The sequence below is a fragment of the Pipistrellus kuhlii genome, unplaced genomic scaffold (genome assembly GCF_014108245.1).
Source record: "Pipistrellus kuhlii isolate mPipKuh1 unplaced genomic scaffold, mPipKuh1.p scaffold_m20_p_8, whole genome shotgun sequence".
In the NCBI taxonomy this organism is placed as follows: domain Eukaryota; kingdom Metazoa; phylum Chordata; class Mammalia; order Chiroptera; family Vespertilionidae; genus Pipistrellus; species Pipistrellus kuhlii.
Window position 1 is genome coordinate 1,142,483 of NW_023425584.1, and position 22,945 is coordinate 1,165,427.

At 72.2% G+C, this 22,945-nt stretch overlaps 2 protein-coding genes and 1 long non-coding RNA gene across 4 annotated transcripts in view; 1 reads left to right on the top strand and 2 right to left on the bottom strand.

The window, feature by feature from the left end:
- The first annotated feature begins 40 nt into the window (after window positions 1-40).
- On the top strand, window positions 41-14,893 carry AP5Z1 (adaptor related protein complex 5 subunit zeta 1). Of its 2 annotated transcripts, XM_036423452.2 has the most exons (18): window positions 3,770-3,788; window positions 6,366-6,419; window positions 6,892-7,029; window positions 7,195-7,381; window positions 7,735-7,876; window positions 8,062-8,168; window positions 8,444-8,603; window positions 8,703-8,840; window positions 9,117-9,154; window positions 9,251-9,413; window positions 10,077-10,255; window positions 10,617-10,759; window positions 11,062-11,202; window positions 11,873-11,984; window positions 13,366-13,463; window positions 13,777-13,909; window positions 13,977-14,191; window positions 14,363-14,893. In XM_036423452.2, the coding sequence occupies exons 2-18, from the start codon at window positions 6,379-6,381 to the stop codon at window positions 14,646-14,648; spliced, it is 2,421 nt and encodes an 806-aa protein (XP_036279345.1). In that variant the 5' UTR covers window positions 3,770-3,788; window positions 6,366-6,378; the 3' UTR covers window positions 14,649-14,893. The 2 variants fall into 2 exon arrangements, with proteins under 2 accessions (XP_045432728.1, XP_036279345.1); XM_045576772.1 differs by lacking the exons at window positions 13,777-13,909; window positions 14,363-14,893 and having other exon boundaries at window positions 41-3,788; window positions 13,977-14,158.
- Window positions 3,736-4,998, bottom strand: LOC123651793. Its single transcript, XR_006740715.1, has 2 exons — window positions 4,040-4,998; window positions 3,736-4,009 (listed from the first exon to the last, which is right to left on the bottom strand). It is a non-coding gene; the product is annotated as an uncharacterized LOC123651793 (long non-coding RNA).
- A 1,270-nt stretch (window positions 14,894-16,163) lies between the features above and the next one.
- RADIL (Rap associating with DIL domain) overlaps window positions 16,164-22,945 on the bottom strand; it is a 36,551-nt gene continuing 29,769 nt past the window's right edge. Inside the window, exons 8-15 of the mRNA XM_036423447.2 lie at window positions 22,561-22,798; window positions 21,804-21,976; window positions 18,701-18,851; window positions 17,697-17,866; window positions 17,245-17,557; window positions 16,951-17,090; window positions 16,593-16,732; window positions 16,164-16,379 (exon numbers count right to left, since the gene is read on the bottom strand). Of these exons, the coding sequence (XP_036279340.1) occupies window positions 16,274-16,379; window positions 16,593-16,732; window positions 16,951-17,090; window positions 17,245-17,557; window positions 17,697-17,866; window positions 18,701-18,851; window positions 21,804-21,976; window positions 22,561-22,798 (1,431 nt within the window). The 3' untranslated portion in view covers window positions 16,164-16,273. The remainder of the gene's footprint in view (window positions 16,380-16,592; window positions 16,733-16,950; window positions 17,091-17,244; window positions 17,558-17,696; window positions 17,867-18,700; window positions 18,852-21,803; window positions 21,977-22,560; window positions 22,799-22,945) is intronic.

A 22,945-nucleotide genomic window follows, 5' to 3' on the forward strand; every position in this document is an offset into this window, starting at 1 on the left:
AGGCCGCGCCCGAGGACCAGACCCCAGGCCCGGCCGCTAGCAGAGCAGGCCCGGCAGCCTTCGAGGAGGACGGCACTCCGCTCCGCGCCCGCATCGGAACCGCGAGAAGGCGGCCGTCCGACTTCCAGCTGCTCTGACGTCTGCCGCCGGACCTGGCCCGGAGCTCCGCTGGCATTAACGGGGGGTTCGGGGGGCTGTGGACTGAGGAGTCCATGTCCGCGTGCAGCGTGGAAACCGGGCTCCCCACATCTGAGGCCAGAGGGATCGTCTGGTTCCGAGTCCCACCTGCAGACGCCGTGGCCACCCTGGGAGTGACCCCTCACCTCTGCCCCTTCGGGGGGCGTCCGCGGCGAGAGCCACGTGGACGACCCCAGCGCGGCCCGCAGCGGCAGCACGGCGTGCTCGGGAGGCTCCTGCGGACCAGCCGGGAGCCAACGCCACGAGACCCATTTCGACAGCCAGCTCGATGGGGTGCTCCCACCCCAAGCGCCAGGACAGTGCGGGGCCTGGGCCCTCCCGTGCACGAACCTCGCGAGGGGATGCCCCTCCTGGGAGGGGACGCCAGAGAAGCGGGCGGTGAGCGCTGGCGCCGCCCCCGGGCCCCCCGAACCCCTCCGAGCCGATCTGCCGTGGTGGCGGGCGCGGACGACGGGCTGGCGGAGGCCTGGCTGCGGGTCTGAGCGGGTCCCTGCGCTGCTTCCCTCCTTCGGGACGTGCCACCCGACACGCCACCTCTGGCGACAGGACCCACGGGCGTGCCTCTGGGCCCGGCGCCGCAGCCACAGGCACGGCCGGCTCGCCTGACCGGTCTGCTCCAACCCTTTCTCATGGCTTTTGAGATGTCTGGTTTTTCCGTCCATTTCCAGTGAGGATCCTCCTCGGCAGCCAGAGGTGGAGGGGGTGGAGGGGGGCGAGGGGGGACAAGGTCCGCCGGTGACCTGTGCCCCGTGAGGGCCGAGGAAGGACCGAGCGGCCAGCGCGGCGCGGGGAGCGGAGGCCGGGGCTGGAGGGGCTGCCCCTCGGGCACGGACCTGCGTCCGGGCCTGACCAGAGTGCCTGGCTCGGGCGGCAGGTGTCCGAGGCCCGTCAGCCAGGGGCCCGGGCATGGCTGCCCGGTGCCCTCAGAGCTGGCCGAGCGCACCGAGTCGGTGGCCTGTGGCCTGTGTCCGTGCAGGGTGGGCCGGCGCCAGCCCAGGCTGGGAAAGCGAGAAGTCTGCTGGCCGATCGCCGTGCCCCTGCAGCCTCGGACGGAGACCCTTCGCTGTGGTCACCAGGGGCCAGGGCACCGGCTTCGGGCACTCGGGCCCCTGCTGCTGCTGCTGCTGCTGCTGCTGCTGCTGCTGAGAGCCCCGCGCGGGGAGGCGTCACGGGAGTAGCCAGGCCGAGGGGCGCGTCCCTGAGGCGGAAAGCGAGGAGTGGGGAGTGACCGTGTCCCCACGGAGCTCTCCCGGGACGCTGCGTGAAGGCAGTCTGCAAGGCCTGGGGGGCTCGGCCAGGCCCCCTCACCCCCTCCGACCGCAGGCGCAGGCATCACGGCCCATGCAAGCCTTGTCCCTGCCGGGCTGCTCGGCTCACACTTGCGGGTGGCTGGCTCTGGGTGTTTCCTTTTCCTGTTTCAGAGCCAAGCCCGGGGAAAGTGAGTTCCTGAGACGCCAGAGGAGGGTCTGCTGGTCATTCTGTGCCCCCGGCCCCAGCCCCAGAGGGTGTGAGGCCCTGGTGTCGCTCAGCCACGCTGCTGCTTCCTCTGCGCAGGTCTCCAGCTCCAGGGGGCGCGCTGCCCTCGCCGTGCCTCAGGCCCAGGGGGAAGGCACTGGCTCTGGGCTAGGGGGCTCATGTGACAGACAGTGCAGCCTCACAGGACGACGCTCGGTGGGAGGGTGGGCGGAGGAGGGCCCGGAGCCGCCGTGCAGGCGGCCTCAGCTCTGCTCTGCCCTGGAGGCCGTCACCGTCTCTGGGCTCACACCCTCATGGGCCTAGAGCACAGCCTCCCCAGACGGGCTTCGGGGCGCGGCGCACACTGCCCCTGCCCCACGCTGGACAGCACACTACTCGTTCTCAATAAGTCACCAAGCGACCAGGCTCTGCTGGAGAGCCGGGGCGCCGCAGCCCGGCCCTGTGGACCGGACACACCTGGCCCTCCATGGCTCCGCCAGGGCCACGCATGTCCTCACGGCCCACGCGCTACCTCTGCCCGGGTGCACCCCCTGAGGACAGTCCCGCACACGTGCTGCTGGGCGAGTGGGCGGGCAGCCTGCAGACCGGCCCGCGGGCGGGAGGGAGGACGCAGCCCACGGCCCTCGCTGCCTCTGCCGTCTCTCTCGGTGGGTTCCTGTGTTTTGCAAATTCCCGTCGTGACGGTGTCGTCCTCCAGGCCTGGCTCCCACGTCAGGGCCTCGGTGTCAGCCGGCCCTGCCTTCGCCGCCCGCCTCTCCTCGCACCAAAGCTGCTACCCTGGCCCAGGGAGGTCTGGGCGGCCCTGCGGGCAGCGGTCCCCTCGGCCCTGGTCCAGGCCGCCGGCTGTGCAGGCGCGGGTGCGAGCCGGCACCACCGTGTCTCCACCCCCTGCCCCCTCTGGCCCGTCACCCACTCGTTACTGCTTCAGAGAACATGGGGCACCCGAGCGCCTCGGGACTGAAGTGAGAAACAGGCCCTTTGACTAAGTGAAAAGGAGAAAGGCCGCCTGCTGGGCTGTTCACCGCGGGCTTCCGGCCTGTCGGGCGTCCCTGGGAGGGTTGTCCTTTCCGGCCTGGCCCGGCCCCTCCCCCGCGGGGCCACACGCAGCTCGTCAGCCAGCTGAGCGGTTCCGGGGCAGTGAGGGGGTCCTGGGGTCGGAGGTTATCGGCGGGAGAGGTCAGCAGGCCCAGCGCCCTGGGGGACGCCTCCCTGTAAGGCCGCGGCAGCTGTGGGGAGCTAGCCTGGCTGGGGGTGCCCGCCTCTGCCCACAGGGCCTGCCCGGAGCTGAGTGGACGCATGGAGGCCTGGCTCACGCTCTGCCGGCCAGGCCTGCAGGTCTGCACTCCCAGTGGCAGCTTTGGCTGATCGTGTCAGAAGACAGTGAGGGGCCGTGGCTCTGTGCCAGGCACCTCGCTCCCCAGGGCACCCCTCCCAGGACCCTCTCCCTGCGCCTCTGCTCCCTGTGGCAGCGGAGAAACGGGGAGCTGCAAGCTCGGTTCTTCACCAGGTTCGCGGGCGATGCCGGCACAGCCCCGGCCGCTCGGCCCTGCACCAGCGCCTGCAGGGCAGCGGGAAGCCGGTCACCGGCTGGCCGGCCGCAGAGAGGAGGGTGCTCGGCCTCTGCAGCTCGCTGGTTCGATCCAGACGCTCACTGGCATTTACTCTCCGTCAGAAACAAAGGGAGGTCGGAGGTGGCGCCGGGAGCCGTGGTCCACGCTGTAACCTGAACCTGGCTGAGCTGGGTCCCCAGGAGCGTGCCCGGCTGGAGCGGTCCCTCGCGGCCTGAAGGCTGTGAGACAGCCCGCGGCCTCGTAAGCCCCGCCTCTGAGGCCGGGTCACCTGGCCCAGGTCTTTTTTAACCTGTAAAATGAGTTTTAAATCCGACAAGTTCAGCTTGGCTCTCCCTTCTCCTGGTCCCGGTTACTGGGCTCGCGTTCTAACAGGACGGTGGGGTGGGGGGCGGCGATGGGGACAGGGTCCCAAAGCCTCACTCAGATCTGCCGAGTGCTGACCCCGCAGCTGGGCCCAGGAGGGAGCGTTGAGCCTATACTGAGGTGTTTTAATCTGACGGATGATTCTGTAACGGCGGGGCGGGGCGGGGCGGGGCGGGCGCCGTTAGGGCTGGGTGTGTGTGTGTGTGAGCGTGTTTTTACGGTGGCTGTCTAAAGTATTTTTACAACATGTTTAACAATCAGTGCTTTAAAAGCAGTGGTTTCCTACAAGGTGGAAATTAAGGCCTAAGCCTGGGAGAGGCAGAGGTCACGTGGCGGTGCCCCTGCCTGCGGGTGAAGTCTGGCCTGGGGAGCCGGGGCGGCTTGCGGTGCCGGGGCGCCCGCTGTGGGGGCGGGCCAGGCCTGGGAGGGACCCTGCGCCGCGGCCGGCCTGCCTCCATTTCTAATGGGATACAGTACTTTTTTAAAAAGGAGCCATACTTTTTTTTTTAAAGTTTGAGAAATGAATGTGATTTCTAATTGTATCAGACATTAATGTTTTAAAGCTATAACAAAGTTTAAAATTTCTACATTTGGTTTTTCATTTATTGTAACTGTTCTTTTATCTATTAAATTGTATGTGGATGGAGAAGTCCTGTTTCTCCTCTTAGCATTTGTTTCTATAACCAGAAATAAAGTTATATATTAAAGAAGCGACCCTGGCCCCGGGGTGGTCCGTGAGTGGCCTGAGGGACATGGGGGGCAGGCGGCCGGGCCCCCGACCGGAGGGCCCTCCAGACGTGCTGCCTCTGCCCTCACGCTGCTCCGGGAGGAGCACACTGGGAGGGCCTCGGTCTGGGAGGTGCCCAGGCCCGGGGAGTCCCCGGAGGGGCTGTCTCTGCAGCTTCAGGGACGAGGATGAGCGGGAGCCGCCCCACTCCCAGCCCACAGTGCCCACAACGGCCCCCTGGGTGCGCGCCCGCCCCTCTGCCTGTTGTCATCGGGGCTGAGCGGGGCGCGGGCTCTGCGGTCAGACCGGCTGGGTGCCGTCCGGCGGGCACCCGGCCTCAGGGAGCACCTCACCGTGGGGAGGCCCCCCGCAGGCCGCCTGGGCCAGGGGAGTGAGTCACAGACACTCAGGGCTCGGACAGCCCCCTCCACCACAGCGTCACCGCGCCCCCGGCCTTGGCGCCCTGCAGTCCATCCTCCAAATCCTGGGGTGTCTGCCTGGCTGGGTGAGTCCTCCAGCCCGGTGCTGCCGCCGCCCGGCCGGGGGACTGTCACCCGGATTGTCCCAGCTGTCGCCGGGCCGGCCTGCGGGAGGACGGAGCCGGCTCGCCTGCCGGCGGCGCTGGAGGCGGCGTCAGGGAACCGGGCAGCCCGCTCCGCCCGCCCGCACCTCCCGCTCAGCCCGCCCGCCCGCCCGCCCGCCCGCCCCGCGGGGCTTGTGCGGTGTTTCCGGGCCCCGGCCCGCCGCGCCCGACACATCACCGCGTCCTCCGAACCCCACATCAGGCTGGGTCCACCGGGAGCCGGCAGTGCGGGGCGCGAGGTGCCGGGGTGTCCGGGTGTCAGGATGCTGGGTGCCGGGGTGTCGGGGTGCCGGGGAATCCGGGAAGTCCAGGTGCCGGGGTGTCCGGGTGCCGGGGTGTCCGGGTGTCAGGATGCTGGGTGCCGGGGTGTCCGGGTGCCGGGGAGTCTGGGTGTCGGGGTGCCGGGGTGTCCAGGTGCCGGGGTGCCGGGGTGCCGGGGAGTCCGGGTGTCGGGGTGCCGGGGTGTCCGGGTGCCGGGGTGTCGGGGAGTCCGGGTGTCCGGGTGCCGGGGTGTCGGGGAGTCTGGGTGCCGGGGTGTCGGGGTGCCAGGGAGTCCGGGTGTCGGGGTGCCGGGGTGTCCGGGTGCCGGGGTGCCGAGGTGTCGGGGAGTCCGGGTGTCGGGGTGTCGGGGAGTCCGGGTGTCCGGGTGCCGGGGTGTCCGGGGTGTCGGGGAGTCCGGGTGTCCGGGTGTCGGGGAGTCCGGGTGTCCGGGTGCCGGGGTGCCGGGGTGTCGGGGAGTCCGGGTGCCCGGGTGTCCGGGTGTCCGGGTGCCGGGGTGTCCGGGGTGTCGGGGAGTCCGGGTGTCCGGGTGCCGGGGTGTCCGGGTGCCGGGGTGTCCGGTTGTCCGGGTGTCCGGGTGTCCGGGTGTCGGGGAGTCCGGGAGTCCGGGTGTCCGGGTGTCCGGGTGCCGGGGTGTCCGGTTGTCCGGGTGTCCGGGTGTCCGGGTGCCGGGGAGTCCGGGTGTCCGGGTGCCGGGGTGCCGGGGTGCCGGGGTGTCGGGGAGTCCGGTGTCCGGGTGCCGGGGTGTCGGGGAGTCCGGGTGTCCGGGTGCCGGGGTGTCGGGGAGTCCGGGTGTCCGGGTGTCCGGGTGCCGGGGTGCCGGGGTGTCGGGGAGTCCGGGTGTCCGGGTGTCCGGGTGCCGGGGTGTCCGGGTGCCGGGGTGCCGGGGAGTCCGGGTGTCCGGGTGCCGGGGTGCCGGGGTGTCCGGGTGTCCGGGTGTCCGTGTGTCCGGGTGTCCGGGTGTCAGGGTGCGGGGAGCTGAGGTGCTGAGAGCCAGGACTCGAATCAAAGGCGCCCACGAACCAACCAGGCCCCGCGGCCGGCGCACAGGCCCCGCCCCGCGAAGCTCCGCCAAAGCCCATTGGCCAGCGGCTTGTCCGCCTCGTCACGTGACGTAGCACGTGCCGCCACCCGGAAGCCGGCGGGGCTGGGACCGGCGGAGGGCGAGCGGCGGCGGCGGGATGGCGGCGGCGGGGACGGAGCGCCTGCTCCGCCAGGCCAGGTGCCGCCTCCCTCGGGGCGGGGGCGGGGGCCGGCGCGAGGGCGGGGCGGGGCGGGCGCGGAGGCGGCGGCGGGGACGCTGCTCGGCGGAGGGGCCGGAGGGGCCGGCAGAGGCGCGGGGGTCTCCGCTGCTCCGGGGTCCAAAGCGCAGCCCGGAGCCCGGCCCCGTCCGAGGCCTGGGTGTCCCCCCGGGCCGGCCGGTGTGTTCCCCTTGCAGCGCCCGGCCAGTGTGTCCCCCGGGCAGCACCCAGGCCGGCCGGCGTGTCCCCCGGGCAGCACCCAGGCCGGCCGGCGTGTCCCCGGGCAGCACCCAGGCTGGCCGGCGTGTCCCCGGGCAGCACCCAGGCCGGCCGGTGTGTGTCCCCGGGCAGCACCCAGGCCGGCCGGTGTGTGTCCCCGGCAGCGCCCAGGCCGGCCGGCGTGTCCCCGGGCAGCGCCCGGCCCGGCTCGGCAGTGCTGCCGCCGCTCCGCAGGGAGGTGCGGGACGAGGAGCTGGGGCAGTTCTGCGCCCGGGCCAGCGCGCTGCTGCGTACCGAGGAGCCGGGACCCGAGGCCGTGGACGCCCTGCGCAGGCTCTTCCTCATCGTGGCGGCCACCAAGTACGGCAGGAAGTGAGTGCCGGGGGGTGGGGGGGCCTCTGGAGTCTGTCCGCTTACACCGGCTCGGGGGCCTCCCGTGTAAGGGCCTCTCCCTGCCCCGGCCTCTTGGCGGGGGGCCCCAGAGCCGTGCTCTGCGCGGTGTGACCCGCTGCCCGTGGTGTGACCCCCCTCCCCCAGGCTGGAGGACGAGTGCGTGGACCTGCTGCAGACCGCCCTGGGCCCGCCCCCGCGCCCGGAGCCGCTGCAGCTGCTCTGCGCCGCCATCCTGCGGGAGACCGCGCCCCGCCCGGGCCTCAGCCTGTCCTGCGACTGCGTCCAGAGCCCGCGGCAGCTGAGCCTGGTGGCCTCGGTGCTCCTGGCCCAGGTAGCGCGGCTCCCGCGGGCTGGCCGCCGCCCCCGGTGCCCTGGGCCCCCCTCCGTTCACCGGTCCTCCCAGGGCCTCGGGCGGGGAGGTGGGGAGGTGGGGAGGTGGGGAGGTGGGGAGGGGCAGCACGTGGATGCTGGGCCGGCAGAACGCCTGCCCTGCCTCCCCAGCTCCCCGTCCCCGTGTCCCTCTCCCGGTTCCTGGACGGGGCGTGGCCGGCCGTGGTGGAGGCTGACTCTGGCCAGGGCTGCCATGGGGACGTGGAGAGTCCCTGGGAGGCGGCCTCCAGCGAGACGCTGCCCACGTGGCCGCCTGCGGAGTGGACGGTCATGCCCACCTGGTCTGCTCGGCAGGGCGACAGGAGGCAGGTCCGAAGCGTGGGCCAGCGTGTCTTCCAAGTCCTGGAGAGCCGGCAGCCCGAGGGGCCGAGTGCGAGGCCTCTCCTCCCCGTCGTGTCCAAGGTCGCCAGCCTGGCCCCGGGCAGCTTCCGTGAAGGTAGCTTCCTGGACAAGCACCTTCTGCCCCCCGCCCCTGCCCTCCAGGCCCAGAGCAGAGGACAGGGGTGAGCCCAGGCGGGGAGGGAGGGGGTGGGCTAGGGCTGCTCGCCTTCCAGCAAGACCAGCAGCGCCCTGGGCCTGAGTGGGGTTCACCTGCTCCCCTCGCCTGTCCCCGCCCCGCAGACCAGGCCAACCTGCTCAGCAAGAGGCTGGCGGACTGGCTGCGCTACGCCAGTGTCCCGCAGGGCCCCGCCCCCTCCGGGGGCTTCTTCACGCCCCGGGCCCGGCAGGTGAGTGCGGGCTGAGCCCCCGGCCCCGGCCCCCCCCCGCCCGCCGGGTCCCGCCTTCCCGCCCTCCACTGCCCCGGCTCCGCGGGGGGGGGGGGGGGGGGAGCGGGGGTCACAGGGCACAGCCCCGGCCACGGCGCTGGCGAGGGTCACGTGCCTGATGGAGGCCGTGGCCCTGGCTCCAAGCCGGCGGGTGCCCCGGCAGAGGGGTGCGCCAGGGGCCCGGAGGCGGGTGTGTGGGCCGGCCTCGGCCTCAGCGCCCCCCCTCGCACCCGCAGCCGGGTCCTGTCACCGAGGTCGACGGGGCGGTGGCCACGGACTTCTTCACGGTGCTGTCCACGGCGCAGCGCGCCACGGAGGACCAGTGGCTGAACGTGCAGGCCTTCTCCATGCTGCGGGCCTGGCTGCAGCTCGGAGGCCCGGGCGCCCCGGACACAGGTGGGCCTGCAGGGCCGAGCCCCGGGGGCGGCCGGCTGCCCCGGGCGCGGGAGTCCGGTGCCCTCTGGGCCTCGCCCCTGAGCGCCTCGTCCCCTCCAGATGACCGGTCGGAGCAGGAGGGCTCCTCCCTGTCCGTGCTGTCGGCCGCCGCCTCCACCGGCCGCCTGCTGCCGCCGGAGCGCCTGCGGGAGAAGGCCTTCCAGTACTGCCAGCGCCTCGTCGAGCAGAGCACCCGGCGTGAGTTGGGGAGCGGCCCCCCCGCCGGGCCCTACGTGGCTCACGGGCGGCCGGCCCAGCCGCCGTGTCCAGGGGCACGGACCCGGGGCTGGGCCCTTCACAGGCCCCGGCCCGGCTCTCGGGCTGCGTCCCCAGCACCCACCACGCCTCCCCTGGGTGGCTCTCTGCCGAGCTCCGCCTGCTCCTCACTCCCGGGGGAACCGAGCTTCCGGGACACGTGCGCCTCCTGCTGGGCGCCCGATGCTGGTGCAGAGGCCAGCGCCTTTCTCCCCCCAGGAGCCCTGCGGAGGGCGGACGCGGACCTGCAGAAAGCGGTGAGTGCCGCGGCGGGGGCGGGGGCGGGGGCGGTCTCCCCTCCCCCCCCCCTCCCCCCTCCCCCCTCCCCCTCTGACGGCGGCCCCGGCCCGCAGTGCCTGGTGGAGGCCGTGCTGGTGCTGGACGTGCTATGCAGGCAGGACCCCTCCTTCCTGTACCGCACGCTCTCCTGCCTGAAGGCGCTGCAGGCGCGGCTGAACGGGGACCCGGCCTGCGTGCGGGTGCTGCTGCCCCTCGCCCAGTTCTTCCTCGGCCACGGTGAGCGGGGTCCGCACGCAAGGCTGCCCGGCTCCCGGAGAAAGGGCCGGTGTGCTCAGTGGATAGACCGTCGGCCTGTGGGCCGAAGGGTCTCGGGTTCGAGTCCAGTCAAGGGCACGTACCTCGGTTGTGGGCTCCTCCCTGGTCAGGGCTCCTGCAGGAGGCCGCCCGTCCATGTCTCTCTGTCCCCCTCTCCCCCCTGCTCCCTAAAAGCCAACGGGAAACGCCCTCGGATGAGGACTCAGGAGGAAGGGCAGGACGGGGTGGTGGTTCCCCTCGCTCCCCCGCCTGTGGTCCCCCGCCTGTGGGAGCGTCGCAGCGGCGGCCGGAGTCAGGGGCCGTGTGGGGGTTCAGAGGGGCCAGCTCCACGGGCGGGCGGGGTCAGGGGCCGTGTGGGGGTTCAGAGCGGCCGGCCCTCGGGGGCGGGGTCGGGCCGTGTGGGGGTTCAGAGCGGCCGGCCCAGGGGCGGGGTCAGGGGCCGTGTGGGGGTTCAGAGCGGCCGGCCCTCGGGGGCGGGGTCAGGGGCCGTGTGGGGGTTCAGAGGGCCGGCCCTCGGGGGCGGGGGCGGGCCGTGTGGGGGTTCAGAGCGGCCATCCCTTGGGGGCGGGGGTGTCTCTGAAGGGGCGGCGGCCTCTGTCCGTCCCCCTGACCCGGTGCCCGCAGGGGAGGCGGCCGCCGTGGACGCCGAGGCCGTGTGCCGGCAGGTGTTCGGCAGGGTCCCGGCCGAGCACTTCCACAGCCCGATGCTGGCCTTCGAGTTTGTGCAGTTCTGCAGGGACAGCCTGCCCCTGCTGGGCCGCCACCTCGGCCTCCTCCGCCGCAGCTTCCCCGGCCTCCTCCAGGCACGTGCGGGCCGGGCGGGGCGGGCGGGGCGGGGCGGGCGGGCCCAGGGGAGGCCTGTCCCAGGCCTGGAATGCAGGGCGGGGGGCGGGGGGCGGGGGCGGCGGGGCCCCGGGTGTCTGGGCCCCTCGGGAGGGGAAGGCCAGCGGGAGGGGAAGGCCAGCGGGCGGGTTTAGCTCTCGTAGAATCTGGCCAGCCCTGTGGGGCCAATGGTACAGAGTGACTGCAGAAGCCGGGAATAGTGACAGACTGTGGGAGTATTTCCAGATGCCGGGTCCCAGGGAAGCGAGGGTGGGGGTGGGGGTTGCACTCCTGCCCTGCGCAGCGCCCACGACAGCAGTGACGAGGGCCCGCCCCCCTCAGCTGCTGGCCTGGAACAGCCCGGCCCTCACGGCCGAGTTCGTGGCGCTCCTGCCCGCGCTGGTGGACGCCAGCACGGCCGTGGAGCTGCTGCACGCGCTGCTGGACCTGCCGTGTCTGACCGCGGCCCTGGACCTGCAGCTCCGGTGAGCCTGCCCCGCCCGTCCGCGGGCCGTCCCTCCCCGCCCCGGCCCCCCTGCTGCCTGCTGCTCTGTTCTGCCCTGAGCCCCTCCCACACACAGTGCCTCCTGCTCCTGGCAGCCCTGCCTGCAGGCTCCCCCCCTCCACGTGCTGGGTCCCCCAGACCTTTCTCGTCACCCCAAGGCTGCGCACTGGGCCGGGGTGCTGTGATGTCACAGCGGCCTCTGCGTCTCTCCCCGGCCAGTGGGTGCCCGTGAGGGTGTGCCCAGAGCCACACCCGATCCCGCCTCGGGCGTCTGTCCCTCAGGTTGTCACCTGCTGCGTCCGAGAGGCCACTCTGGGACGCCTCCCTCCGGACCGCCAGCTGCCCCGACGCCTCCCAGGACCCGCAGCTCCAGGGCCGCCTCCAGCACCTGCTGCGCACCGAGGCCAGCGGGGCCCCCGAGAGGTAGGGCCAGGCCGGGGGGTAGGGCCAGGCCGGGGGCCCCCGAGAGGTAGGGCCAGGCCGGGAGGTAGAGCCAGGCCGGGGGGCCCGGAGGTAGGGCCAGGCCGGGGGGTAGGGCCAGGCCGGGGGGCCCGGAGGTAGGGCCAGGCCGGGGGCCCCGGAGGTAGGGCCAGGCCGGGGGCCCCGGAGGTAGGGCCAGGCCGGGGGCCCCGGAGGTAGGGACCTCGGGCCAGGAGCGCCGGGCCGGCCCGGAAAGCACTGTGTGGCCCTCCCAGCAGGCGGCAGCCACGAGGCCGGGCTGGGCTGTTACCACGTGCCAGTTCTGCGCGGTGGGCACTCTGGTGACGCCATTACACAGATGGAGAAACTGAGGCTTAGGGCCCAGGCGGGGAGCCCTAGAGCGGTGCGGGGCCTCTTACCCAGACGCCAGCTTCCCGGGTCCGGGGGCCGGTGCCAGGCGGAGCTGGGCACAGGCAGCGTGGTGACGGGTGAGCTCCCAGTGAGCCGGGGAGTGGTTTCTGACGCGGTCCACGCACCCGGACCCCTGCCTTCCAGCCGCACCGGCGGGGGGGGGGGGGGGGGGGTCGTCTCATGGGCTCCCGTGCTCAGAGCCTGTCCCTGGGCACCAGGCGGTGGGGCCTGGGCGGGCACCCAGCGGCTGTCCCGTCCCCAGGCTGGCGCCACTCTACCCGCTGCTGCAGCCCATGGCCGGCTGCGCCCGGGTGCTGCAGTGCGCGGAGGCGGTGCCCACCCTGCTGCGGGCCTTCTTCTCGGCGGTGACCCAGGTGAGCCCCTGCCCGCCCCCTGCCCGGCCTCTGTCCCCCCGGAGGGCCCCCTGCCCGGCCTCTGTCCCCCCGGAGGGCCCCCTGCCCGCCCCCTGCCCGGCCTCTGTCCCCCTGAGGGCCCCCTGCCCGGCCTCTGTCCCCCCGGAGGGCCCTGCCCGGCCTCTGTCCCCCCGGAGGGCCCTGCCCGGCCTCTGTCCCCCCGGAGGGCCCTGCCCGGCCTCTGTCCCCCCGGAGGGCCCTTCCCGGCCTCTGTCCCCCCGGAGGGCCCTGCCCGGCCTCTGTCCCCCCGGAGGGCCCCCTGCCCGCCCCCTGCCCGGCCTCTGTCCCCCCAGAGGGCCCTGCCCGCCCCCTGCCCGGCCTCTGTCCCCCCGGAGGGCCCCCTGCCCGCCCCCTGCCCGGCCTCTGTCCCCCGGAGGGCCCCCTGCCCGGCCTCTGTCCCCCCGGAGGGCCCTGCCCGGCCTCTGTCCCCCCGGAGGGCCCTGCCCGGCCTCTGCCCCCCCGGAGGGCCCTTCCCGGCCTCTGTCCCCCCGGAGGGCCCCCTGCCCGCCCCCTGCCCGGCCTCTGTCCCCCCGGAGGGCCCTGCCCGGCCTCTGTCCCCCCGGAGGGCCCTGCCCGGCCTCTGTCCCCCCGGAGGGCCCTGCCCGGCCTCTGTCCCCCCGCAGGGTCCTTCCCGGCCTCTGTCCCCCGGAGGGCCCCCTGCCCGGCCTCTGTCCCCCCGGAGGGCCCCCTGCCCGCCCCCTGCCCGGCCTCTGTCCCCCGGAGGGCCCCCTGCCCGGCCTCTGTCCCCCCGGAGGGCCCTGCCCGGCCTCTGTCCCCCCGGAGGGCCCTGCCCGGCCTCTGTCCCCCCGGAGGGTCCTTCCCGGCCTCTGTCCCCCCGGAGGGCCCCCTGCCCGCCCCCTGCCCGGCCTCTGTCCCCCCGGAGGGCCCTGCCCGGCCTCTGTCCCCCCGGAGGGCCCCCTGCCCGGCCTCTGTCCCCCCGGAGGGCCCCCTGCCCGGCCTCTGTCCCCCCGGAGGGCCCCCTGCCCGGCCTCTGTCCCCCCGGAGGGCCCCCTGCCCGGCCTCTGTCCCCCCGGAGGGCCCTGCCCGGCCTCTGTCCCCCCGGAGGGCCCTGCCCGGCCTCTGTCCCCCCGGAGGGCCCCCTGCCCGGCCTCTGTCCCCCCGGAGGGCCCTGCCCGGCCTCTGTCCCCCCGGAGGGCCCTGCCCGGCCTCTGTCCCCCCGGAGGGCCCTGCCCGGCCTCTGTCCCCCCGGAGGGCCCCCTGCAGCAGGGACCGAGGTCAGCCAGAGGCCCCGCCAGCCCCCCCGGCCGTCCCTCGCCCGGCCCCTCCTGGACGGGGCTGGGACCCGGGGACACAGCCGCCTGCCTCTCGCTCTCGACCTCAGTTCGCTGACGGGGCCCTGACCAACCAGCTGGCACGGCTGCTCCTGGAGAGAAGCGACTCGCTTTACCCGGTGCCAGGCTACGAGGCCCGCGTGCACCAGTGAGTCTTCCTGCAGCCAGGCTCCACCCGCCCGCCCCACCGGCCCCCCAGTCCCCTCCCCCCGGCTGCTGCAGCGGCCCGGCCCGGCCCCCAGACCTCAGCCTCCCGCCTCCCACACATCTGTCACCCTCGCCGGAGGCCTGACCCTGCGCTGCACTCAGCACCGAGGACAGCTGTCCGGCTCCTCCCGGGGCGAGAGGTTCTTCAGGGGCCCGAGCTGCTGTCCCGCCCGCCTCCCGGCCGCCTGGGTGGGCTGGGGCTGGGCTGGGCTGGGCTGCGCGGCGTCTGAGCCACGGAGCCCTGTGCCCTGCAGGGTGCTGAGCGCCCAGTTCCTGGGCCTGTGCCAGCAGAGGCCCTGCCTGGTGGTGGAGCTGGCGAAGGAGCTGCTGGCGTTGGTGGGCAGCGGGGGCGGCCTGCGCAGCGGCGGGAGCGTGCTCACCTCCGCGGTAAGGCGCCGGCGGCCCCCCCCCCCCAGCGCGGGGGCCTGGCCGGGGCTGAGCGTGCTCCCCGCAGGTGTGGGCTGTCGGCGAGTACCTGGCGGTGAGCTGGGACCGGCGCTGCACCGCGGACCAGATCAACAAGTTCTTCGAGGTCCTGGAGGCCCTGCTGTTCGAGGTCACCCAGTCCCGCCCCTCAGCCACCCTCCCCCAGTGTCCCCCGCAGCTGGTCACGGCACTGATGACCACGCTGACCAAGCTGGCCTCCCGCAGCCAAGACCTGATCCCCAGGTACGGGGAGGGGGAGGGGGAGGGGGAGGGGGAGGGGAGGGAGAAAGGAAGGTGGCTGGGCAGGCGTCCGTGCCAGGGGCCGCACAGCTCAGACCTCCCGGCGGCGTGGACTGCACTGCCACCTCCTCCCCCGGTGCCTCCGCTGACGGCCGTCCCCGTCCCCGTCCCCAGGGTCTCTCTGTTCCTGTCCAAGATGAGGACCCCGGCCCAGAGCGCGGCCGGGGGCGCCCTTTGCTGCCGGGAGGACGAGGGCGTGGGCACGCGGGCCACCGAGCTGCTGAACCTGCTGAAGATGCCCAGCGTGGCCCAGTTCGTGCTCACGCCCGGCCTGGAGGTGGCCGCGCCCCGCTACCACCGGGACACCAACACGGCACTGCCGCTGGCCCTGCGCGCCGTCAGCCGGCTGGTGGAGAGGGAGGCGGGCCTCCTGCCGGCCGAGGGCCGGCCACCAGGCTGACGCCAGCGGCCGCAGATTCGGACGAGCCTGGGACTCGGGCAGCCAGGCCCTCGTGGTCAGGAGGAAACCGGGAGGAAGCCCGTGGGCCCGGCCGGCGGTGGGGTGGGCTGCCCGGTCTCACCTGCGTTGTCGGTCCGACCTCTCCCACGGGACTGCTGAGCTCTGCAGACGTCCTGACGGCGCTAGGCCGGGGGCGGGCCTGGGGCTGCAGGACGTTCAGCCCCAATAAACCCGCTGGGAAGTCACTGGACAAAACAGGCTGTTCCCTCCGCGCCCCTGCCCTGGAGGGCCGGGTGCCGCACCCCCTCGGCAGCCCTGTGGGCGCCTCCTGCTGTGCAGAGCGGCCCAGACACTCGCCCTCGGTGGCCGTGGGGCGGGTGGCCCAGGCGTAAAGCTCATGGACACGCAGCCGGGAGCGCGTGTCTTCAGGGCTGGCTGTGGGCTGTGGGCCGTGCGCCTGGGGTGGGCGCACCTGCCGCTGGGAGGGTGGCCCACCTGGCAGGGCGCCCACGCCGGCTCCCAGGGACCGGCACCTGCTCTGGACCTGGGCTCCGCAAACCCGGGGCCCCCAGGAGACAAGCTGGGCGTGGCGGGTCAGGGGACGGTCCAGCCCCCGTGACACACACACACACACCCATTCAGGTCGGAGGCTCGGCCTGTAGGTCAGCTCTCAGGCCGCGAGGTGGCGCTGCTGCCCCGGAGCCTGGCCCGGCCCCGCCCCGGCCGGTGGCCTCGGGCGCCCAAAGCGGGTGCGGGCTGCGGGCTGCGGGCCGGGCGGCGTCCGGCCTCGGGAGGCGCAGGTGCGCGCCCCGGACCCGGGCCGCGCCAAGCCGGGCGGCCTCTGGGCGCTCCGCGGGGCATCCCCATCGGCTCGCTCCGCGTTTACCGGGTTTAATGACGGACCCGGCGGCGGGGACGGCGGGAGGCCGCCCTCAGGCGGGGTCCGGGCTCACACGACCCGAGCCGCCAGGGGGCGGCGTGGAGCGCAGGCTGGGGCTCGCCCACCGCGCCCTCCCGGCGGCGGCGGGGCCTCGTCCCCCGGACGGTCCCCGGGGCCTCCGTCCCCGTCCCGGGCTCCGCGCTGCGCGCCACGGGGCGGGGCGGGGCAGGGAGGGCGGCCGCCGGGGCGGCGGGGCTGACTCCCCGTGTCCCTGCCGCTCCTGGTTCACCCGCCATCGCGGCCCCTCTCCCGCGGTCTCCGGAGTGGGCGGCCTCCCCGCAGCCCCTGACCCCACGCACCGCGCTGACCCCACGCACCACGCCGACCCCCGCGTACACACCGCCCTGACCGACCCCACGCACCACGCCGACCCCACGCACACCGACCCCCGCACACACCGCCCTGACCCTGACCCCACGCACCACGCCGACCCCACGCACACCGACCCCCGCGCACACACCGCCCTGACGCTGACCCCACGCACCACGCCGACCCCCGCACACACACTGCCCTGACCCTGACCCCACGCGCCACGCGGACCCCACGCACCACGCTGACCCCACGCACCGCTGCTCTCCAAGAATACGAAAGATAGTTTATTGCATCTGTGTCTCCGATAAAGTCTCCAAACATAAAGCTCTGTGGCCCGCGGGCCGCCATATAAACACGCGCTCAGCCCGCAGCCCTAGGGAGGGGGCGAGCGGAAGCGGATCTTCTGGGCCGTGTCCGCGTCGCACTTGGCCACCAGGAACCGCATCTTCTTCCCGCCGTGGCGGATCAGGTCCACGGCCCTGGAGCGGACGGTGACAGCGAGTCGGGGGGGTGGGGGGGGCGCGAGCCTCCTGGGGCGCGGGGTGCGGGGCCTGGCCCAGCCTGTGCTGCCCACCCCTCCGGGGGCGGCCCTGGTCCCTGAAGTGGGGTGAGAGCGGCCCCCTCGGGCGCAGGGAGCACACCCTGCTGCCGAGGCCGGGCCGTGGCTCCCGCCCCTGGGGTGCGCTGGGTACCTCAGGTAGCCGACGCCATCCAGGCTGCTGCCGTTCACCTCCAGGATGCGGTCCCCCAGCGACAGCCGGCCGTCCGCGGCCGCGGGGCTGCCGGGGAGCAGCGTCTGGATGTAGAGGCCGGGCGCGCCCAGGGGCGTGTGCTGCGGGAGCAGAGGCCTCAGCTCCGCGGACAGGCAGGGCCGCGGTGGCACCCAGCCCGCCCTCGGGAGGCCCGGCCAGGCCATGGCTGTCTGCGGACAGCACGCCCCGTCCCGGCCCTCGGGCCCAGGCCAGGCCGGAGGCCAGGCCACCGCAGGCCCTGCCCTGCCCTGCTCCACGGAGATGCCCGCCAGGCCCAGCAGAGCCCAGGGCCACTCACCATCCCGTCGATCAGGCCCATCCCCAGCCCCGAGGGGCCTCGCTCCAGCTCCACCTGGAAGACGGAGCAGAAGTCCTCGGCGCTGGAGCTGCGGCTGGAGGGGGCCAGCGGGGGCTCATCCTCGGGGGCCACGCCGTCTCCTGCGGGACAGGAACGGGGCAGGTGAGGCCTGCGGGGCTGAGTGCCCGGCTGAGGTGCGTGGGCAGGAACTGAACAGCCAGGACGCGCTGACCACAGGGACGGGGTGTGTGACCCAGAGCCTGTGGGCACAGCAGAGCCGGAGCCTCGTCTCACCGTCCAGCGCCGCCCCCCGGGGGCCGCCCGGTCCGGGCCTCCTCTCTTCTGAGTGCGCCTTGCCCCGGGGGCCGCCGGGGGGGTGCCATTCAGGGCCAGGGGGCTCGAGGGGGGTGCCGGGCGGCGTGAGCAGGCAGGAGGAGTCTGTGTGCGGGGGCCCAGCCGGGGGGCCCCCGTGGTTCCTGTGGCCCCGCGGTCTTCCTGGAGGACCCGGTGTGCCCGGAGCCCCGGCCGAGGGAGGAGGGTGCGCTGGGCCGGCCACGGGGCAGCTCTGGCCCTCGGGGTGCCCCTCAGGGCTGCGGGGGTGCTGGCCCTGGAGGAGAAAGACAGCTCAGGCACCAGCTCCTGTCTGGAGGAAAACCAAGGGACCAGCTCTCCCTCCCACTTCATGCCCCGTGTCCACCCCACTGTCAAAGCCGGAGCCTTGGGCCCAGCCTGGCAGCTGGCGGTACCTCGAGGCCCTGGGGCTGGGGCTTGTTCCGCAGGCCCCACAGGAAGTGGCGCACGTGGAGAAGGTGCTGGTAGATGCTGTCGTCCGGGCAGTCCGCCTCCAGGTCCACCTGGAAGCCCTCACTGGGCAGGACGATGGGCGGGGGGTTCTCATAGGACTCCAGCACGTCCTCTGCGGGGAGAGCACCCGCCTCAGCGCCGAGGGGCCGCCGCCCCCCACATGGGGCCTGGGACCGCTGGCGGGGGGCGCCGGGCAGGGTGACCGCCCAAAATGCACTCTGGTTCCTTCTGGAGCCCAGTGACCACCCAGGATGAACAAGGCCCCGCCCCCTGGAGCTTTGGCCACACCCCCAGCCTGCACCCCACCAGCCCCTCTGGGAGCTGAGCATCAGCCTACAAGTCTGCAGCCCTGGCTGACACCTGCTCCTCCCGGCTCCCGGCCCACGCTGACCACAGCCCCAGGGCACCGGGACCGAGAGGGCCCATTGCTCGTTGGCCTGAACTTGAACCTGAGCCCTTTCCAGCAGGAAAGGCTCTGCTCCCACATGGGCCTTGGTCGTGACCCAGAACGAGACACGCATCCCATGGAGCCGGGGCCCTGCCTCCACGCCCGCCGAGGGAAGCGGGCGCGTGCTCACCATCCTTCCTTCCGCCCTTGTTATGACACAGGTGATGCTAATGGAGAGTGCATGTCTGTCTACAGTGGCTAATCTATAAAAACACACATAGGTGCATCTGTATGTACGCTGTGTGTGAACATGCGTGATCGGGAGCGTTCCACGGTGGTGTGGCGGTGCCCAGCATGGGGTGCTCTCTTCCTGGTGGGCCGGGCACTGGGTGAGGGCAGGGGGCACCTTGGCCTGAGCTTGGAGTTTACAACTGGGCCGTAGGTGTGGGCTCCTTGACCCCAGCTGTGGAGGTCCCCAGGTGGCCCAGGTGCCCTGCGGCTCCCCCAGGGAAGGCCCGGAGGCCCCGCCCCCAGCGGTCCTGGCACGGAGGGGCTCACCTGAGTTGAAGGCCTCGGGGCGGTCCTGGGCGCCCGGCTCCCAGACGCTCATGGGGCCCGTGGCCGAGGCCAGCTGGTACTGGGTGAGGAGCCGGTGCAGCTGCGCGGGGCTCAGGGCAGGGAACGCGGCCTGCAGGCTTGCCCAGCTCATCTAAGGCACAAGGAGGCAGGTGCTCGAGGTCAGGGCCGATGGCAGCGGCACGGCAGGACCCGCCCGGGGACGTCTGCCTCTGGGTCCTCGGAAGCACCGGGAAGGGTGTCCCCAGCAGCTGCAGGCCTCCGGGCCATGTGCACGGGCAGTCCGCCCTGGCCCGCTCGCAGGCAGAGCCGCTGGGTGTGTCTTTCTTGTGTTCCTCCCGGAGCTGGCTCCACCAGGGGGAACCCCAGGGGCCGGTGCGAGGCTGGTGGGCCGGCCTCGCCTGTTCGCTCGCGGCCAGTTCTCCCTCTGCCTGGGCTCCTGCTGTGAGCACGTCGGGCCTTTCCTTTGCCTTCCTGCCTTGCTTGCTCTCTCGCTCGGTTTTACTGCCAACATCAAGAGGCCCAGGCTGTGGCCATGCAGTGTCCATGCTGTCCTCTGCCGACACCCGGGCCACACCAGCTCGGCAGCAGTTGGCCGAGGTGATTCTTGATGGCTTCCCAGCTCCTGGGATCCCCGCTGCCCTGAGGCCTTCTCCGCTGCAGCCCCGAGCACCCCGCTTCCAGCTCCCCGCTCTGCTTCCTGGTGATTCCCCAACTTCCTCTTCCGCTCTGCTGCTGAGACTCCGCTTCCCACGGATCCTTCCTTCTCTTTCTCAGAGCCCAGTCCGTTAGCTGTGCTGCCCGCTCCTTGTGAGGACGAGGGCTTTTCGAAGATGTTCTTCTCCCTGAACAGTCCGGCCAATGGGGCCCGAGGCTGCAGTGCACAGCCCTCCGCTGCGAGTGGTTCCCACGTCTCTGAAGGCTTAAAAGATGATAACCTGGGCCTTCAGTGTCAGTGGCCGCAGAGCCTGGACCTGTGCCACCTGCCAGCCGACCCATCTCCGACCTCACGCCCACCTCTGCCTCCGCCCTCCTGCTGTGGCGCGGCTGCTGGCACCTGCCTTGCAGCCAGGGGAGCACTGGCCTGGCCACCAGGCCCACTCGGATCAGCCATATCCGCAGCCTCTGCTGCAGAGCCGGCACCTCCCGCTCGGAGGACGCTGAGCCACGGGGGCCCGTGTGGGGCCCCAGCACTCATGGGCACTCACTCTAGGAAGGCCTTGTCAGGAGAGACCCTGGTCCCGGGCAGGAGGCCCCTGGTTTTAAAGGGCCCACGGGTGAACAGTCTCTGCCAGAGGGAAGGGGTCAGGGGAGGCGGAAAGCTGGCACCCCTGCCGCCTCTCTGTGCATTCTGTGCCGAAGGACAACACACCCTGGGACGATGCTCACCGGGGGCACGGGGGACGGCCAGGCCAGGAGGGGCACTGTGCACTGCACACCCAGCACCTGCCGGGTGTCCGCCGTCTCCAGGACAGGCTCCGTCCCAAGGTCTTGGGCCCTGCACCTTGGGAACCAGAATGTGCCTCTGGGCTCTGCTTCTCCCTCCTCGTCGGCCCTGCCGTGGGCAGGCTGTCTGCAGTGCTGTCCCTGCTCGGGGCAGTGACCTGCACACCGCGCTCCCCCTCACGCTGCGCATGGCTTTCTGTTTTAACTCTTACAGGTTTGCTGCTGTTTCACTGATTTTAGCGCTCTGTGATTCCCTTCTACTTGCTCTGCGTTTGACTTGTTTCTCTTGCTTCATGGTTATCACCCAGCCTTCCGTTTTCTGACATGGATCCTTAAGGCTATTGTTTTGCTTGTTGGCACTGCTTTAACTGCACCCACCAGTTTGGTATATGCATCTTCATTGTCAGTGATCACCTGACCCAGTGGAGGTCAAACTACCACCAGATCCACGTGGCTTTTCAGAGTTTCTGCTGTTTAAAGCCCTTCCCACCCACCCCCTGGAGCTTCACAACTTTGTCAGATGTCCTGGGGGAAAAGCTCTGATCCTTTCAGGCTCTTCTCCCAGGCTGTAAGACGGCCAGGCTGCTCTGATCTTCTTCCCAGCTCTGGCCCCATCTGGACAAAGCCTAGATTTCTTATCTCACAAGACCCTGATCCCTGCTGAGGCCAATGCCCTGGAAAGCACCAGCAGAACAGCTTGTGCTTCTCCCTGTAGAAATGCTACTCCTCAGTCCAGGTGGTTTCCTGGGCCTTTAAACAGAGGCTGTGTGTGGCATGCTGGCTGCGCTCTGCAGGCGCAGCTGTGCCCTCTCACAGCCGGGGGCAGTGCCTCTGGAGGCTACTCGGTCTGGATCTCTGGGAAGAGGTGGATTGCTCCATTTTCACACCAAACTGAAGTCCCCGCACGCATATCGTGCTGTGCTGGCTGTGCTGACGCAGCTCAGGGCTCGGCCTGGAGATGGCAAGTAGCCCATCACCTCCTTGGTTTACACGTTCCCCCAGGCGGCCCTGTGCACGAGCTCACAGTCACTCCGGGCGCGCTGGGTGCTGCCAGGCAGGCAGCGAGCACCACTGCCTGGCTTCCTGGTGGCCTGTGGCACTAGTGTCGGCAGCTGGTGCAGGAGGAGGGGGAGGGGTGTGACAGTGGCCACTCCGTCGCAGACAGAGCCACAGGAACACACACTCTTACACTCCGGGGGTCACTCTGGCTCACGTCCAGGCTGGCAGGGCTGCGTTCCTTCCGGAGGCCCAGGGAGGCGGTCAGAAAGCAGAGCCTGGGGCGCGGCCCTTCCAGCTCCGGGAGGCGCTGCAGCCTCCACCCCGGCCAGCACACAGGGCCGGTCCGTTTCCCTCTGTCCTGCCTCCGATCCGACACGGCTACCCAGGCACTCTCCCTCTCGGGTCCTTAGCGGCAGCCCCTCTGCAGAGCCCAGGCCGTGTGGGGCACTAGTCAGGTCAGGTCCGGGTCCCGGCCCTGCAGACCCGCCCACAGACGTGGGGCTGTTGTCCTGCTCACAGGGCGGCTGTGGGCGGGGACAGCTCTCGCCACCTGGTTCTCGGGCTGGCGACTCAGTGACAGCACATGGCTGTGCCCACCCATCCACTGACTCGCTGCCTCTCGCTCTCTCCTCGCCCCTACCTGGATGAGCTGGGCGCGGGGCGTGGCCAGCAGGTTGAGGGTGCAGGAGAGCTTCCGGAAGAAGTGCTCCCCGGCCTCCCCGAAGCCCGCGGCCCGGGTCCAGTCCAGGAGCTGCTGCAGGCGGGCACAGGCCTGCACGCCTCGGGGCCAGTGGAAGCAGCTCAGAGAGGGGCCTGGGAGGAGAGCGGGGTGAGGCCCAGGCTGCCCGCCCGCCCCAGAGGGAGCCGGGCCCCATGGTCCCCTGTGCCTGGCTGCCCCCCTCCCCCGCCCCCCGGCCTCAGAGGACAAAGGTGAGACCCACATGGGTTCTGAGGCACTGCCTGCGGTGGGCCCCTCTGGAAGGGGTGGGTGAGCAGGGAGTGAGGGGTGAAGATGGAGGGGGGCTATGACAGTCATTGAGGGGACAGGGTCCACATCTACAGCGAGCCCCGCGCTCCCACCCAACCCCTGAGCCTGGGAAGCCCATGACAGTGACCCCAACTGCTGGGGCTTGTCCCTGTTCGTGTCCCCATGTCCACAGTGCCCTGAGCCTCTGGGAACATCTGCAGTGAGGACTGTGGGGGGCAGGGCGATGTAGCCAAGATCACTTCACAGCCTGTTCCCTCCTAGCTCCCAGGGGCAGGGGGCTGCCGGGGGGGGGGGGGCATGCAGACACTGGCAGAGCGCCCGCCCCAGAGGACAGCTGTGCGGCACCCCTGCTCCCCGGCCTCTCCCTCGGAACCCGCGCACCGCGCAGACGGGGGTCAGGACGCCTCACCCTTGTCCAGGAGCTGGTTGAAGAGCAGCGTGCTGGAGAAGAAGAAGAGGTAGGCCAGCACCTGGGCCACGATCTCGGGGTGCACCTGGGCCTGCCGCAGCAGGTCCAGCGCCGCCTGGTAGATGGACACCACGCGGCGCAGCTCCTCAGGCAGCTGGGGGGCCTGGCACCAGCTCTCCCGCGGCTCCGTCTGGAAAGGGGGGCACTCCAGCAGGGCCGGGAGGCAGACGTACAGGGACTGGGGGAGAAGACACAGCAGCGTTGGCAGGGCCTGGGGTGCCGGGGGCGGGGGGGGGGGCGTGCAGTGTTCCCGGGCTCCCACAAGAGCTGCTGGGCCTCTGGGGGCTCCGTACCAGCTCCCGTGAAAGGTGCAGTGACAACCCCA

Coding starts and splice junctions, on each gene's coding strand:
- AP5Z1 (XM_036423452.2), top strand. CDS start 6,379: ATGGCGGCGGCGGGGACGGAGCGCCTGCTCCGCCAGGCCAG. Junction 7,030..7,194: donor GCCACCAAGTACGGCAGGAA/GTGAGTGCCGGG, acceptor CCCCTCCCCCAG/GCTGGAGGACGAGTGCGTGG. Junction 8,169..8,443: donor TCACGCCCCGGGCCCGGCAG/GTGAGTGCGGGC, acceptor TCGCACCCGCAG/CCGGGTCCTGTCACCGAGGT.